This window comes from Falco biarmicus, chromosome 5, assembly GCF_023638135.1.
Source record: "Falco biarmicus isolate bFalBia1 chromosome 5, bFalBia1.pri, whole genome shotgun sequence".
NCBI classification, from domain to species: domain Eukaryota; kingdom Metazoa; phylum Chordata; class Aves; order Falconiformes; family Falconidae; genus Falco; species Falco biarmicus.
The window spans coordinates 37,470,663-37,486,321 of record NC_079292.1 but is presented as its reverse complement, the minus strand read 5'-3'; the positions used below and the strand labels follow the sequence as shown (position 1 = coordinate 37,486,321).

The window sequence follows — 15,659 nt, the reverse complement described above, 5'->3', positions numbered from 1 at the left end:
TGTTATCAGTTCCATTTTTATTTTTTCCTCTGAACCAGGTATTTTTCTAGTGAGTCGGATTTTATGTTTTTTCACGGGAGATACTGACTGAATCATAAAACTGGACTATTTCCATTTTCTTACAACACATGAGAATGCAGCATTTAATCCTGCAAGACTATGACAGTCTCTTCATGGAGAAATCTTCTGTGGGACTGTTAATTAAAATGAAAATTTTAAAAGCTGTGGGTTTTTTTTTCCCCTAGACTGTGTATACCATGGCTCAGTTTCCCTTCCCACAACTGGCAGAATTAAGGGAGAAATACACGTACAACATTACTCCTTTCCCTGCAGCAGTAAAATCAACTTCACTTTCAGGGTAAGTTTGAAATGCACTGCTTATGGTATATAGGGTTATTGCTTACCGTACACAGATAGTGGAAAGGCAGGTGGCATCCTTCCTTGTATGCTCCTAAAGAAAATAAAGATGTTTGGTAGTGATCATATTTAAGAATGTCTCTTTTTTTTTTTTTTTTTTTTTTTTTATTTCTCTTATTTACTCATTTGACAGAAGGCTAGGCAGAACCAGAGACAGTGATGAGGAGAATGACCTAGATGATGAAGACTCAATTGCCAATGCAATTGGCTGTCTTGGACCATTAAGTGGGTTTTTGGCACCAGAGCTCCAAAAATACCAAAAACAGATGAAAGGTAAAAGTGCTTTTGTTCATTTTGGAAAACATAGTTAAATCTGCATGACCTTGCAGAAATTGTCTGTAGCTTCCACTGTGAAAGCTGCTATGAAAATTTTATTTTATATTCATGTAGAGATTACAGCAGCTACCAAATGGCTTGCTCTGCCATTTAGATGTCCATTAAGATGTCTTCAAAGTCAAGTTTTGAAGGTTGTATGTACATAGTAAATGTCAGTGTGGGTTAAGGATTTGGCTGCAGTAATGACTAAAAATCCAACCCCATAGCGTTGCTCACCCACAAAAAAAGGCACATGTGGGAAAAAGTCCACGCTAAATCCATGCTTATTTCTAAGACAGCTGTTAGGTAGTTAGCATTTTCTGAAGAGTGTACATGTAATAAATAATCTTGACATTTATTAGCATATGCATGGCTAATATTGGAACCTATCAGCAGTGAGTGAATTTTGCAGGTCGTTTCACTGCCCTTTTGGCCAAACCTTCAGACTGTTGTATGTTTGGGGTATATTCATGATTTTTTTAAAAAATTGGGTATGGTTTAGGGTGTTCTGACAAAACAAATCCCCCCATGTTGAAATAAAATTTCTGACAGCATTTTGTTTACCTGTGCAAGCTCTACAAGCAGAACAAAATTCTGATCCATACAAGAAAAGCAGATCATTTAATAACTTGCAACAGGCTCTACGAAATGGTACTGGGTCAACAATGATTTTATAATATCCCGTGAGAGGCTATAGTTCCTTATCCTCAACCCACCCCCACCTTCCCCCCCAAAAAACCCAGGCTGACATAGCAGTCAGTTACCCGATTACACATCATCATTCCTTGTGGCTTGGTTTTGCTGAGACCTGTAAGCTGCAATTTTCCTCTTGATTGCTGTGGTGTTTTGTTTTTCCCTTCCTGAGGGACTGTAAGTCTCTATGTGCAGCTTCAGGCTAGCACTTAGAACATCAAACTGCTGTTGCAAACTGAGCCAAAGACAAATAAACATCCCTTGGAAAAGAATTGCCCCCCTGACCCTGGAGTGCCAGGTTGGTGGTGCATCAGAAACAGCTGTGAAAATAAATAGCACTGCTGCTGTTGCTCTGCAGCTGTTGATGAGAGACTCTCTCGAGTTGCTTGATCCTCAGCTGCTCTGCAGTGATCCCTTTTAGTGCTACTAGCAGCTTTCTCCCTGTGGTGCTATAACTGTTTCTTGAGGCTTCTTGTTGGTATCACTAAGTTGGTTGTTTAATCTCATGCCTGCTTGACTAATGTATTTCATAATTTGCATTGTTAGCCTTCTATTTGACCAACTGAGTGTCTTTAATAATCAGTTTCTAAAGTACTTTTGTAATGGCTTGATGTGCTTTGGGTAATTGAAAAACTGTGCTTGTAATTTAGCATTACTAGATTAACTGACTTCTGTTCTTTAAACTGTCCTCAAACCCTTGCTATTCTTAAACAGTGGTAATACTTAACTATAAATAGTGCAGCTTTGTTAAATATGCATATTATAATAATTTTTTAATTAAAGACTACACTTAAATAGGACGATGGGAATCAGACATAGGTTTCTCTTGTAGATAATCTGTGGAACTCTTGAGTATGCCAATTTACTCCTCACCTCCATTTTATTCCCACTCTGTGCAGATCAGAATGAAGAACAAAGTCTTGGTTCCAGTAACATTGCGGAATTAAGTCCAGGAGCAATAGACTCTTGCCGAAGCGAGTATCATGCTGCTTTTAACAGCATGATGATGGAGCGTATGACCACTGATATTAATGCACTGAAAAAGCAATATACCAGAATAAAAAAAAAGCAGCAGCAGCAGGTTCACCATGTGTATATCAGAGCAGGTAACATATCAAGACATGCTTCATTAACTTATTTATTGCAAGCTAACTTCCATCATAGGAGACAAAGCAAATAACATTCTTTTACATTTAACTAAACAGGCAAGCCAACAGAGACTGATGGAATATATACCACAATAGTGGGTACTACTTCATACAGACAGATTGTAAATGAGAGGGTGATTTTTTTTTTTTTTTCTTTTATCAGGACCTGAAGATGATGACCCTGGGATTTTTTTAGGTCCCAGGGACCAGCTGAACAATGGTATTTAAAAGTATCTTTGCTATCTGGGTGCATTGTGTTGGTTTCTCTGATTAAAACTTTTGTATCTTCGGCATTCTTGGAGTTAACGTACTGATGCACTGAAAGAAGTGAAATGAGAAAATGAGTATACTTCATACCAAGTGGCAGGTCCTATTCCTAGCTGGTCCATATTATCCTAATTCCTTTGAGTTCATTTGGGCATGGCAAGTTACAAAGCTTAATACCTGGCTTAGATGCTCCATTGTGGCTGACAGTATACCTAGGTATAATGTTACTGCTGTGAGGATTGAGCTGGCCATTATTTATCAATTCATATTACAGACCCTATTTTGCCAGTTGCAAACTGAGCAACGTAGGGTTTAGCCTGAACAGCACAAGCTGAACACAGCCCACTCCACTCTTTCCTCCCACTTATGTGTCATCTTTCTAAGTCAACACTGAACCATGCAGATGGGTAACTGGAGAATTTTTATTCCTCTTCTAGATTGTATAAAGTTGTCATAGAATCATAGAATCACTTAGGTTGGAAAAGACCTTTGAGATCATCACACCCAACCTAGTTAACCCAGCACTGCCAAGTCCACCAATAAGCCACGTCCCTAAGCACCGCATGTATGCATTTTAAACGCCTCCAGGGATGGTGATTCCACCACCTCCCTGGGCAGCCTGTTCCAGTGCTTGACCACCCCTTCCAGTGAAGAAATTTTTCCTAATATCCAACCTAAACGTGCCCTGGCACAACTTGAGGTCATTTCCTCTTGTCCTGTCGCTTGTTACCTGGGAGAAGAGCCTGATCCCCACGTGCCTACAGCCTCCTGTCAGGCAGCTGTAGAGAGCAGTAATGTCTCTCTGGAATCTCCTTTTGTCCAGGCTAAACAACCCCCGTTCCCTCAGCCGCCCCTCATGAGACTTGTGCTCCAGACCCCTCACCAGCCCCGTTGCCCGTCTCTGGACACGCTCCAGCGCCTCAACGTCCCTCTTGCAGGGAGGGGCCCAAAACTGAGCACAGGATTCGAGGTGCGGCCTCACCAGTGCTGAGTACAGGGGGACAGTCACTGCCCAGTCCTGCTGGCCACACTGTTTCTGACACAAGCCAGGATGCCGTTGGCCTTCTTGGCCCCCTGGGCACACTGCTGGCTCATGCCCAGCCGGCCGCCAGCCACCCCCCCAGGTCCTTTCCCACCGGGCACTTCCCAGCCACTCTGCCCCGGCCTGTAGCGCTGCGTGGGGTTGTTGTGACCCAGGTGCGGGACCCGGCACTGCTCCTCGTTGAACCTCATACAGTTGGCCTCGGCCCATCCGTCCAGCCTGTGCAGATCCCTCTGCGGAGCCTTCCTGCCCTCTGGCAGATCAACGCTGCCACCCAGCTTGGCGTCATCTGCAAACTTGGTGAGGGTGCACTCGATCCCCTCATCTGCACTGTTGATAAAGATATTAAACAGAGCTGGCCGCAGTACTGAGCCCGGGGGAACACCATTGTGACCGGCCGCCAGCCAGATGTAACTCCCTTTGCTGCCACTCTTTGGGCTCGGCCAGCCAGCCAGCTTTTTGCCCAGCGTAGCACGCAGCTGTCCAAGCCATGAGCAGCCCGTTGCTGCAGGAGAATTGTAGCAGGAGCATTTGAATACACAGAGATACTATTTTTCATTAACATTATTTGCAAGGAAATATGTGTGTGTATATATATATTTAAATATTGGGAAAATACTTTCTTTGAACAAAGACTGTAGCCAGCAGAAACAGTGCAAGCAGTAAAATGTTGATTCCCAAGGATTGCCAAGCCCTCCCCCCAAACACAAACCTTTCTAATCTTACTAATCATGATGCAGGGCTGGGTTTGGGGTTTAATGAAACTTTCACCTAATTACCTAATTCTGGGTCTACTTCTCTGGTTTAATATGAGGACCTAATAGAAAAGAGTTGGTGTGATTTTTCCATTAAAAATACATTGGTTCATTCTCCTGTCACACAAGCCTTGTGGAGAGGCTTCTTTGACTGACCTTGTGTAGGGACTGAATTCCCTTTCACAGTCAGACGAGAAGTGAAGGAGTGGGAAATCTCAGAAGCCAACATTAATGTTAAACTATGTTACAGTGCAGTTCCAAAAATTGAGATGCTGTTGTCATTATGACTTATTTTCTTGGTATTCTTGGGTCTGGACTTACGTGTAGGTAAGAAGCAGGGAGGGAGAACAGGGAGTCTTTATTATGGAAGTTACAGCTTTGTGTTCAGCTCCAAGATGTAAGAGAAATTCAGTGATTTATATTTTTTTTAATGTCAGTCAGTCCTGTAAACCTTTGCTGTACCTCAGACAAGGCATCAGATTTGGTGATGGGTTCTTAAAACATTAATTCGTTTTGTGCTTTAACAATACTGTGTTTCTTTTAAACGCTTTCTTTCAGACAAAGGGCCAGTTACCAGTCTCCTCCCTTCTCAGGTAAACCATTCCCCGGTGATAAACCACCTCCTTCTAGGAAAGAAGATGAAAATGAATAACAGGTCTCTCAAAAATGCTGTTATTCACATCCCAAGTCATGCTACAGGGAAGATGTCTCCTATTCCTCAAGAAGATCTTAAAACAAAACTGAACTCTCCATGGCGCACTCACATACGAGTTCATCGAAAGAATATTGCTAGGGCTAAAGGTCAGCTGGGCTATGGGGATACCATAGGACTAATAGATGAGCAGAGTGAGAGCTGTAAAACAAATAGTCCCGGTGCAAATGAGGAGACTTCCAAACATTCTGACTTTGGAGAAGGAGGTGGTTTGGATGATAGGACTACTCAAAAAGCGGACCGGCAGTCGTCTGAGCCAGTCTCTACAGACAGCAGTACAAACATGTCAGTGGTTCAGCTAAAACTGGAAACACTGGAACTCACATCAGATAACAAAACCCATGCTGAGTCAACATCCCATCAGTCCAGCCAGCCACGTTTATCAGAGTCCTCCAGTTCATCCAACAACAGTGGAAACCCAGCTAAATCTCCCCAGCCTGGGAACCCAAAGCCACAGGTCTTCAATCCTTTTCCCAGTGTCAAGCCTCTTCGAAAGTCAGCTACAGCCAGGAATTTAGGGCTGTATGGCCCCACTCAAAGAACACCAACTGTACACTTCCCACAAATGAGCAGAAGTTTCAATAAGTCTGCAAGTGGCAACAGTGGGACCAGGAAACGATAATGTAGTACTTGTCACTCTATTTCTGACAGCAACAAAAATTTATATTGCTTTTTTTTTAAAAAAAGTGTGCGTGTGTATGTGTGTCCCAAAGCATTTCTAATCTTTTAAGTAATAGGGACAAAAGTGATTACCAGATGTATAAATATGTGTCTTTGAAAATTGTGCTCCCATGTTGTTATGGGATAGATTAGTGAAGATGCGCTCTGGCACCCTATTGTCGATTCTGATGGTTCTGTGGTAAAAACAAACATTGATTTGCAGCGTGAAGCATACTGTTTCTTTAAATCTAACTCAGACATAAAATCACCAGCTGCCTTTAACTCCTCAGCCCCCCGTGGCCGCCTCCTGTCTCTTTCTAAGCTTGAAGGACAAATCGGTGCAGCAGACAGGTATGACAGATTTTATGACTGTTAGGCAGCTTCCCTATTAGACCTCCTCATTATGCGGTGTGAGTAGCTGGAGAAGCCATGACTAACAGAAGCACAAGCAGCCCTGGCAGTCAAAAGTACCACTTTGTGTCCAACATTAACACTTACCTGTGGGCCATCTGGTTTCAGACATTCTTGAGCAGCATTTTGTGCTTTTTTTCCCACAGCAGTCCTCTGCTGATACTGTTTGTAATATAAATGTAGTCAGTGGGCATGAGAATAGCAGACCCAAGTCCATTTGCAACACTGGTTTGCTCCTTTTCTGTTACATATGTACATACATATGTTTATTTCTGTTACTGCTGGAGAGTTGCAGCACTGCAAGATTAGGAACAACTATATGTGTAGTTGTATGAATATTATGGCACATCTTGGCTTCAGTGGATTTAAAAGCCGTTATCTAGATTACAGACTTGTAATTAAATCATATTTGCCAGCTTAGTGGTAGGTAAAATATATGAATGTTCCAAAGTAGTTTAGGGTTTATAATTGTGTAAATAGAGTGATTAGATACTTAGGGTGCCACTTATTAAAATCCAACACATCAGCCACTATCTAAGTGGGAAGGACCCATGGGACTGCCATGGGCTTTCATGGTTTGGTTCTGTTTTGGTGTGGAAGGGCAACAGCAAAGCAATAAGCTGTGTATTTACTTCCAAATCAAAAAAGCAGCGCTAGTGGATACCGTAAGACAAGTATTTTTTTTTCCTCAATATATTAAACAGTGCAGGCAGAGAAACTAAATGTTGATAATTCAACTTCAGGTTTGCAAAATCACGTGCTCGAGCTCCAAGAAATTCAGGTTGCTCTTAAGACGTTACAGCTCTGCCGAAACTGGATGTATTGGTTGTGTTTCATTACCTTTTGTTTCCAAGTTTCCCCTGACATGAAAGTGACATTCTTTTAAACTGGAGTAAAAGCAATAATGATGAGTCAGTCCCAGATTTTGCTTCCTCTTTTAAAATTCTTTGTTAATTTTTCAAATTAATATATCATCATCTATTTATTAATGTATCCCATAACCTATTGGATGCGATACCAGTTTTACTGTATACCATAATTTATAAGCTGTACAATATTCCCTGTTTACTGTTGTGGAGACAGATTTATTTTGTTGTTGTTTTATACAAGTATATGCACATAAAATAATATACAAGTATGAACACTACAAACAGAAAACGGATGTAAATCAGTTCTCGCCCCTGCCTTATTTTCAGGCTATAGTAGTATTGTCACTAATGATTATTTATAGTGCTAAGTAAATTTAAAATAATGTAGAATTTAGTCACAGATCATGGACTGTATGAGAACTGTTTCTGCCTTGATTTAGAAGAAATGGACTTCTCAAAATTTTACTGTGAATCATTCTCCCGGATTTTTCTTAGCTTTAGTGTATCATGGAGCTGTATACTGAACCAGTAAAAATAAAAAGGACTGTCATTCTGCAAAAACTGCTAAAACGTTGCGAGTACCTGTGTGGATTTTCAACATGTTAAGATGTGATTGAGCAATGGAAAATCAGCAAGCATTGCACAGATGCTGGTCTGGGGAAAGAAATGGGGATAAAATACTAATTTTAGTGATTCAAACCTAACCAACAATTGATGAGCACGCTCTGAGGGTCTTGTACTCTACTTGAACCGTTAGAATTGAGGTGAAGGAACCATGGCAACTCAGTGCATTATTTTGATGTTTGCTGCAGGAAATTTTCTTTAAGTACTGCCAGATGAGAAAACTGAATGTCATTTTAGCGGTTCAGTACCTCAAAAGATGTTCACTGTCTACCTGAAATCTGCCTGTTGAACACAGAGCAAAAGCAGCTTCATCAGATGGTCCTGAGGTGGAACATTAAGATGAGGTTTAGAGAACCAGGAAATTCCAGAGAAGTTTCCCATCATTTTTTCCTAAAGAATCCCTTCAGCAAACGAGATCTGTGGTGTAGGTGTAGCTGTGCTTGGGAGAATGGCATTGCAGCACTGAGGGTGTTGGGAAGCATGGTGGTGGGAGCCTCTGCTCCATAAACCTCCACATTTTGTTCTCCTTGAGGCCGCCTTGTACTAATGCTCTCTTGGTGTGACTAAATTATCTTTCTGTTGGGATTTTTTTAAACTTGAGTTCTTTTTTGAGAAAGTATTATATTAGGATCAGATTGACTTTTATTTCTGGCAATGTGTTTCATCATCATCAAATGGAAGCTCTCAAAGGATGGGCATTTGATTCCATTTTGAGGACACTTACAGTCCTGCAAGTGGAAACAGGTCCAAAACCATTCTGAGATTATTCAAAATTGCCTACACTTTGGGGGTAAAAATGGTAGATGGTAGAAATCAGTTTTTCAGAATTGCAGGCAGCAATTGGTTGATGAAACAGTAGATTTCATCCACAGCTGCAGGTAGGGAAAATATAATTTTGTATACTTAACAAAAATCCTACCAGAATCTATTCAAAAGAATGTAAGTGGTTGCTAGAAAGGCAACAGAATGTTATTTCAAGCAAAAATCATATGCGGCCCTTTACACTGGTATTTCCAATTCAGATAAAAGATCATGTTCAAAATTCAAGAGAGACTATACATCTGTTTCAAACCTCCACAACATATATTTTAAAACATACGACATTCATATTCCTTGACGTTCTTGCAATGAGTTACCCGGTGCCTGTCCACAGGTAGCAGTCATGCCTGGCTGAGTGGCAAGGAGCCAGTATCATCATCTGACACCAGCTGCACTGAAGCATGAAGAGAGAAAAATCCATGCCGATGCGTCCTTACCCTTGTCAATGCTTTGTTTGCTCCAGTTTTACTCACTTCTTGTTGGCAGAAGATTCATTCAAGGCAGGGGGTCATCATGTAGCCTGGTGAGTGATTTGAGATGTGCAGTCGTCCCAGACAAGCACCTTTAGCCTGTGTCATCAGCCAGCGGGGACCAGTTGGGTGACTGGTTTCTCAAGCAGCTGAAAACTGCTGTGTTTGGACACCTCTGCATTGATGACGGCATCCTTGGGAAGGTGTACTCCTCTGGGGGGGGGGGGCGTGTGTAGGAAGGATGGATCCAGCACACCGCAGGAAAGTGCACATGTGAAGGGTGTGTTCTGCTCATCCCTCTGCAGTGAAGAGCTTGAAGAGCCTTCGGGGCTTGCACAAGCTGACTTTGACTGACACGAGATAACGCGATTTAGGATGTGGAAGCTGTTTGCAGTGTAAGACCGTGCCAGGCTGACCGATGCTCAGGCCCGGCCTCCCCCAGCCTGCAGGATGCCATTTCAGCTGTGCTTCATCCTACAAGCAGCGTACAGCACTTACTGGCTCACCGCAGGTTGAAAAAGAACCACAAATGTTTCCAAGTCTTTTTCTGGTAAAACCGTATCAAACCACACTGGCTTACTACAAATAAGCAGGCAGGCGTGGTGGCAGTGTGGGAGGCGATGCATGTGGGTGGAGGGGTTGGGGAGGAGGGAAGGAGCAACCCATCCAGGCAGAAGGTGCCAGAAGTTTTGAGGGGAAGCAAACTCCTCAGTGCTTGTGCTTCTTTTTAGGTTGTATATGAACAGGATGCATGATGTGCCGCTCCCTGCCCATCTTTTGTGTGTTCATAGTGATTGTGGACTTGCCTGATGCCAGTGAGGAGCCACATCACATGATGTTTTTGTCCACCCACTTGGTAGCCCAGTGATTGCTTCCAGCCTGCCCGTGCAGGAAGGAGATGCCAGCGGAAAACCCTCTGATGCTGTTCACTGCAGCTTGCTTCGCACAGTGAGCCATCGAAAAGGGAGCGAACGTTGGAGTCCCAGCCAGGGTAAAACACGTGCCGTCACTGCGGGCACACCTGACATCTCTTGGCCAGTGCTCTGAGCCAGCTCTGTGGGGAGGGTGCAGCTATGATGACGCTGCCCCAAGACTGGGCTAGTAAGTGTTGTTAACTGGCAGGTGTGCCAAGCCATTGCTGGATGGATGTGGCCATGCAACCCCTGGCGAAGGCTGGTGTGCTGGCTGCAGCTCTGCAATGCGGAGCTGGCTTGCTAACTCAGCGTGGAGTCTTTGAAAGCCTGTGTGTGCTCAGACCACAGCTTGCACCAGTTTGCAGGGGATCAGGTGGATGCATGCACCACTCTACCCGAAGCAGCTCTTGGGTTGTAATCCCCCATGCCTGGCTTGCCAGCAGCAACCCTACCTTGTCTGGTAGGAAGGGCTGCTACACAATATGTTACTTACTCTCTCCTTCTCTTAAGGGTGTGTGCAGTTTTATTTTATCACTTGTTGGTTTTCTGATATTTTATAATTGTTGGTGACAAGGGGAAATTGTTTGAGCAGCACCGCAGTTTTTGAACTCTGGAGCAGAAGAGATGGGTACTTGCTGCATCACAGAAAGTTTTTGCAACTGTTCCTGTCCCTGTTTGGCTTCTGCTTTCCCTTCATAAACTCCCAACCCTTGCCTGTGTTCATTGACTGTATGTTTGATGGGAGTTTTTGGGAAGATAAGGATAGCCGTGCTGGTTGGCTTATCCCAGCATCTTTCCTCTGACCACTAACAGTTGCAAACACCTAAGAAAGGAGTCCTGTAGGAACACAGTGCACCCAGAGACAGCCTTCTCTGGGGCAATCATCTGATTTTGTCTGGGCTGTGCACGTCACACAGCCAGCAGCTCATGCACAACAAACAAGTGGCGTGCTGGCCAGGCCAGCTGCATGCACAGCAGGGACCACAAACAGTGGTTCAGTAGCAAGATTTCCTCCTTCACACGAAAAGAATAATAACAGTGGAGACATGACCAGTAATGAAAAGAATAACAAACACCAGAAAACATGAGCCTGAAACAGTAGCTGTCACAGTGATTCCTGCTGTGTGCTGGTTTGCTGCTGCAGGCTCCGCTTGCGCATCGAGCCCCATGGTGGTTCCTTCCCTCCAGGCTGACCAGCCTCCCCATGCTGGAGAGAAGCCACAGGGCTGGTCTGGAGGGATTCTCCGAAGGGGCAGGAGGTGGGAACAGGCTAGAAAGCCTCACAGGCCCTCAGATAGTCAGACATGGCTGAAGACTCAGGTCCAGTACTTCACACAGCCCATGCAGTGACGGAAGACATTTGGATGCACCCAACAGTGTTGCTCTGCTCCTGCTGCTCACTGCCCGCAATGGCGCCTCCACTGCATCCGTGCACATACCTTGCTTTCCCTTTCTAACAGCTCCATTGGCTTCTCCAAGTGATGCACAGGTATGAACACCGGGCCCAAGTCCGGGGCAGGAGCCAGTCAGTGTGGACACACCACAAGGACACCTGTGGAGGGAAGGGGTTTGCCAAGCAAGAAGGAAGCAAGTTTATTCTTAGGAAAAGTAGGTAAGGTCTCCAGCGACCATCCAGTGTAGGTATTGGAGCCCAATGCTAAAACTTTGGAAGGCCAGTGGTTTACAGGTCACCTGCAATCAGTCACACATTCTTGGGGAGAGGAACGCTGAGCAAAGCCTTACAGTGTGAACTTGTAGTTCCAGGTGTCAAAAGTGATGTCAGAAATCTTACAATTTTTTGTCTCAACTGGGACTTAAAATTGCAGCTTTCCTTACTCTTATCTTACTCTTATTCTCCTAATGACATCTTTTCATGAAACTGGGTTTCTTTCTCTTTTTTTGAATAAATGCAGGTCTCTCGCGCTGTTTTACCTACCCCAAAATACAGCTGTAAACGTGATCATCTGCTTGTTCTCACACTACCAATCGGTTACATTAGACATCATGCCCTTTTGAACTCCAGATTACTGCGTGTGATAATTTTTTATACTGTTTCCCCTGCACTAGTAAACTTTTCACCCAGCTGCAACAATACTGCTCACTGTCTGGCCCCCAGCACTCTTGGAGAAGAGGCCTTTCTCCAGAGGGAACAGAAACATTATTGTGTGCTTGGCAGAGGGGCAGATGACTTAGTGTTGCCTGACACGTTCTCGATCCCCACTAGCCAGCACTGAGTCAGTCACTGGTTTCCATCCAGACTGGAAAGTGTTTGTTCCACTCATGCTGAAGAGATGCTTCTTCTGCCATCATGTGAGAGGCAAGCTGTCCCACACCACTGCTGAACCTCCAGGCTGTTGTGACAGACAGAGGGTTGGTGGGAGATTTCACTATTTCAGTTTACAAGACATGATAGCATCTTCTGTAAAAGTGCTAAAACATCTGACCAACAAAGATGCAATATTGCTAACTCTTAGAGATTAGACCAGGTTTGCAGCCATTACCACCAGCAGGTCAGTGATGTATCTATCCCCTGACCTCAGTACACACCATCTCTTTCTCTGTTCATATAAATTCGTGATCTTCTAGCTGTGGTCACTAGATGCCACTGGTGCTCCATGCAAACGCAACTATACTGCAATTCCTGTGAAAGGAAATACAGGCATAGCTTAGTGTTTCTGTTTTTCTCCCCATTTTAGGTCAGATGTGGAGCAGTTTCCAGGCCATTCACCTTTGATTTCACATTGTACCCTCTCTGCTCTATTTGACTTCTCTTAGTAAGCTCTCTAACCTTGAGCAGCGATTCCAAAGTGCAGAGACAGCTTAATGGTGTCTCTTTGGAAACAGTGCCCATAGCAGTACACTGAAACACTCTAAAGGCTCTTAGTGGTATAACAAATTTTGTCTATGTAGGACAAGCTGATAAACGCAATTCAGGTGCAGGCAGGTGAACGAAGGTTGTTAGATTCACTGGGTGCCTTGTAGAGACTTGTTTTGTCTGAAGAGTGGGTCAGCAATGACAACCAGATATTGCCGGTCATTAATCAGCTGAAGATATTTCTATCATAAATGCTGCAGCTGAGATGTTCCATGCTGAAGTTTGAAAGAAAAAAAAATATCTTTTTGTCAGACTTCTGTAAAAACAAAACATAGCTAAACTAATGAGTACCTCCTCTTAGGTACTTGCCAGCTTGCTGCCCTGCCCTGGAGACCTTACTGTTGAACCCATGAGTGTTTCAAACTTCTGGAGTCTGAAGAAAAACCACATTCAGGTCTCTCATATGTGGATCCTGTGCCTTGAAGAATTACTTGCCTGCAGTGAAAGCTGGAATTTGCAGTCCACCTGCTTGTCCTCAGCAATCAGTACTGACTCAAGAAATGGGCCCATGTGAACTCATGAGGTTCAACAAGGCCAAGTGCAAGGTCCTGTCCCTGGGTCAGGGCAACACCCGGTATCGATACAGCTGGGGGATGAAGGGATTGAGCAGCCCTGCTGGGAAGGACTTGCAGGTACTGGTGGATGAAAAGCTGGATGTGAGCTGACAGTGTGCTCTCGCAGCCCAGAAAGCCAATTGTATCCTGGGCTGCATTGAAAGAAGCATGGCCAGTAGGCTGAGGGAGGTGATTCTGCCCCTCTACCCCACTCTCGTGAGACCCCACCTGGCGTACTACGTTCAGCTCTGGGGCCTCCAGCATAAGAAGAACATGGACCTGTTGGAACGAGTCCAGAGGAGGGCCATGAAGATAACCACAGGGCTGGAGCACCTCTCCTCTGAAGACAGGCTGAGAGGGTTGGGGTTGTTCAGCCTGCAGAAGAGAAGGCTCCAGGGTGACCTTACAGCAGCCTTGCAGTACCTAGAGGGGGCCTACAGGAGAGCTGGAGAGGGAGTTTCTGCAAGGGCATGTAGGGATAGGACAAGGGGGAATGGCTTTAAACTGAAAGAGAGTAGATTTTGGTTAGGTCTGAGGAAGAAATTCTGTACTGTGAGGGTGGGGAGGCACTGGAACAGGCTGCCCAGAGAAGCTGTGGATGCCCCATCCCTGGAAGTGTTCAAGGCCAGGCTGGATGGGGCTCTGAATGACCTGGTCTAGTGGGAGGCATCCTGGTCTATTGCAGGGGGGTTGGACTAGACCAGGGGTCCTCAAACTATGGCCTGCGGGCCAGATATGGCCCCTCAGGGTCCTCAATCCAGCCCCTGGTATTTACAGAACCCCCCCGCCGGGGGTTGGGGGAGGAAACCAAGCAGCCGCAGATGACTGCCTGCCACTGCATCCGCGCGCCGGCCCCCTGGTTAAAAAGTTTGAGGACCCCTGGACTAGATGATCGATAAAGGTCTCTTCCAACACAAAATATTCTATGATTCTGTGACTTCTCAGGTCAACATGTGCCCCAGATACAGCCATCACCAGCATCCTCACAAAATGAGATGAGCCTTAGCTCATCTAGTACAGTTCAACTTTTCAGGAGTATGCTCTGCAAATCTTTGTGGCCAGACACATGCAGTGACACACAGACTTGATACACCCTGACTGAATGTGCACCAGCCGGTTTACCGCCAGGAAAAAAGCACCAGCTGAATGCAGGTCACTTGAAAAACAAACATCCTAGAGCCATTTAAAGACCGAGGCTGTTAAAACAGGACCAAGATGTTATTAGGATTTTTAAAAAGAAACACAACTCCTGCTCAGCCACTGCACAGCAACAGAGGTCCTTTAGTGCTCTGTAAAATTTCACTGTTTGGCTTCAGCACTCCCAGAGCACCTAGAGCTCTGCTTTTGCTTATGTCACCTCTGTGCCACTTGGTTAATTCACATATGAGCAAAAGTGTAGTCATGTCAGGCTGAAAAACCGACCCTAATTAACTCTGAGATTTGGCTGGCACAGCTAGAGCTGCTATTTGCCATTCAAGAATGAATTTCAGCACAGGACAAATTATTGAGTAGGGTAGAGCCAGAAATGGACTGATTTTGGTCCTTAAATGAAGATGTACCTAAAGAGAGTGTGGTCATTTCTAGCTCTGACCACATGTGATTAGTTCATCAGTATCTGGGGAAATTCAGCAGTTGGTTGCTTTACACCTCCATTTTGAGATATGCTTCAAAGGCAGGCATTACTTTTATCCTCGGAATTTGTTTTTCCCCTGTACAGCTAGTGATGTTCATGACTGAAGTCCTTCGTCCTGAACAGTTCCAACCAACAGTTTCCCTCCTGATGAACAGTATCTTCACTGTGGAGTGTTGTCTATTTTATGGTATGTGGGGGCATTTTCTGTGCCTCCTGTTGAAGTGGTGACACTGCAGATACAAAATCAAGTTCCAGGATGCTGGGACATGGCTCTGTGCCATCCACACAGGACGGATGGATTTCATCCTGTGGTCTGTGACTTCATGAGGGTGAAAAGGGAGGAAGGCATTGACTTGTTCTAAAGTTACAGGCAATAGTCTTGTTTAAAACATAGCTATAGATGGGTCTGTGCATGCACTGAAAAGGCTGCAGATCATAAGAGTGGAAAAACTCTGTCCTAGAGATCTGGCCCCTCATATGG

At 44.5% G+C, this 15,659-nt stretch overlaps 1 protein-coding gene across 7 annotated transcripts in view; it reads left to right on the top strand.

Annotated features, from left to right (window-relative positions):
• TBC1D30 (TBC1 domain family member 30) overlaps positions 1-7,859 on the top strand; it is a 60,597-nt gene extending 52,738 nt beyond the window's left edge. For 5 of the 7 annotated variants that reach the window (XM_056340650.1, XM_056340652.1, XM_056340657.1 and 2 more), the window contains 5 exons: positions 246-358; positions 551-690; positions 2,325-2,531; positions 2,737-2,793; positions 5,196-7,859. In XM_056340650.1, coding sequence (XP_056196625.1) covers positions 246-358; positions 551-690; positions 2,325-2,531; positions 2,737-2,793; positions 5,196-5,971 — 1,293 coding nt within the window. In that variant the 3' untranslated portion in view covers positions 5,972-7,859. The remainder of the gene's footprint in view (positions 1-245; positions 359-550; positions 691-2,324; positions 2,532-2,736; positions 2,794-5,195) is intronic. The other 2 variants (XM_056340651.1, XM_056340655.1) reach the window with 1 other exon arrangement.
• The last annotated feature ends 7,800 nt before the right edge of the window (positions 7,860-15,659 follow it).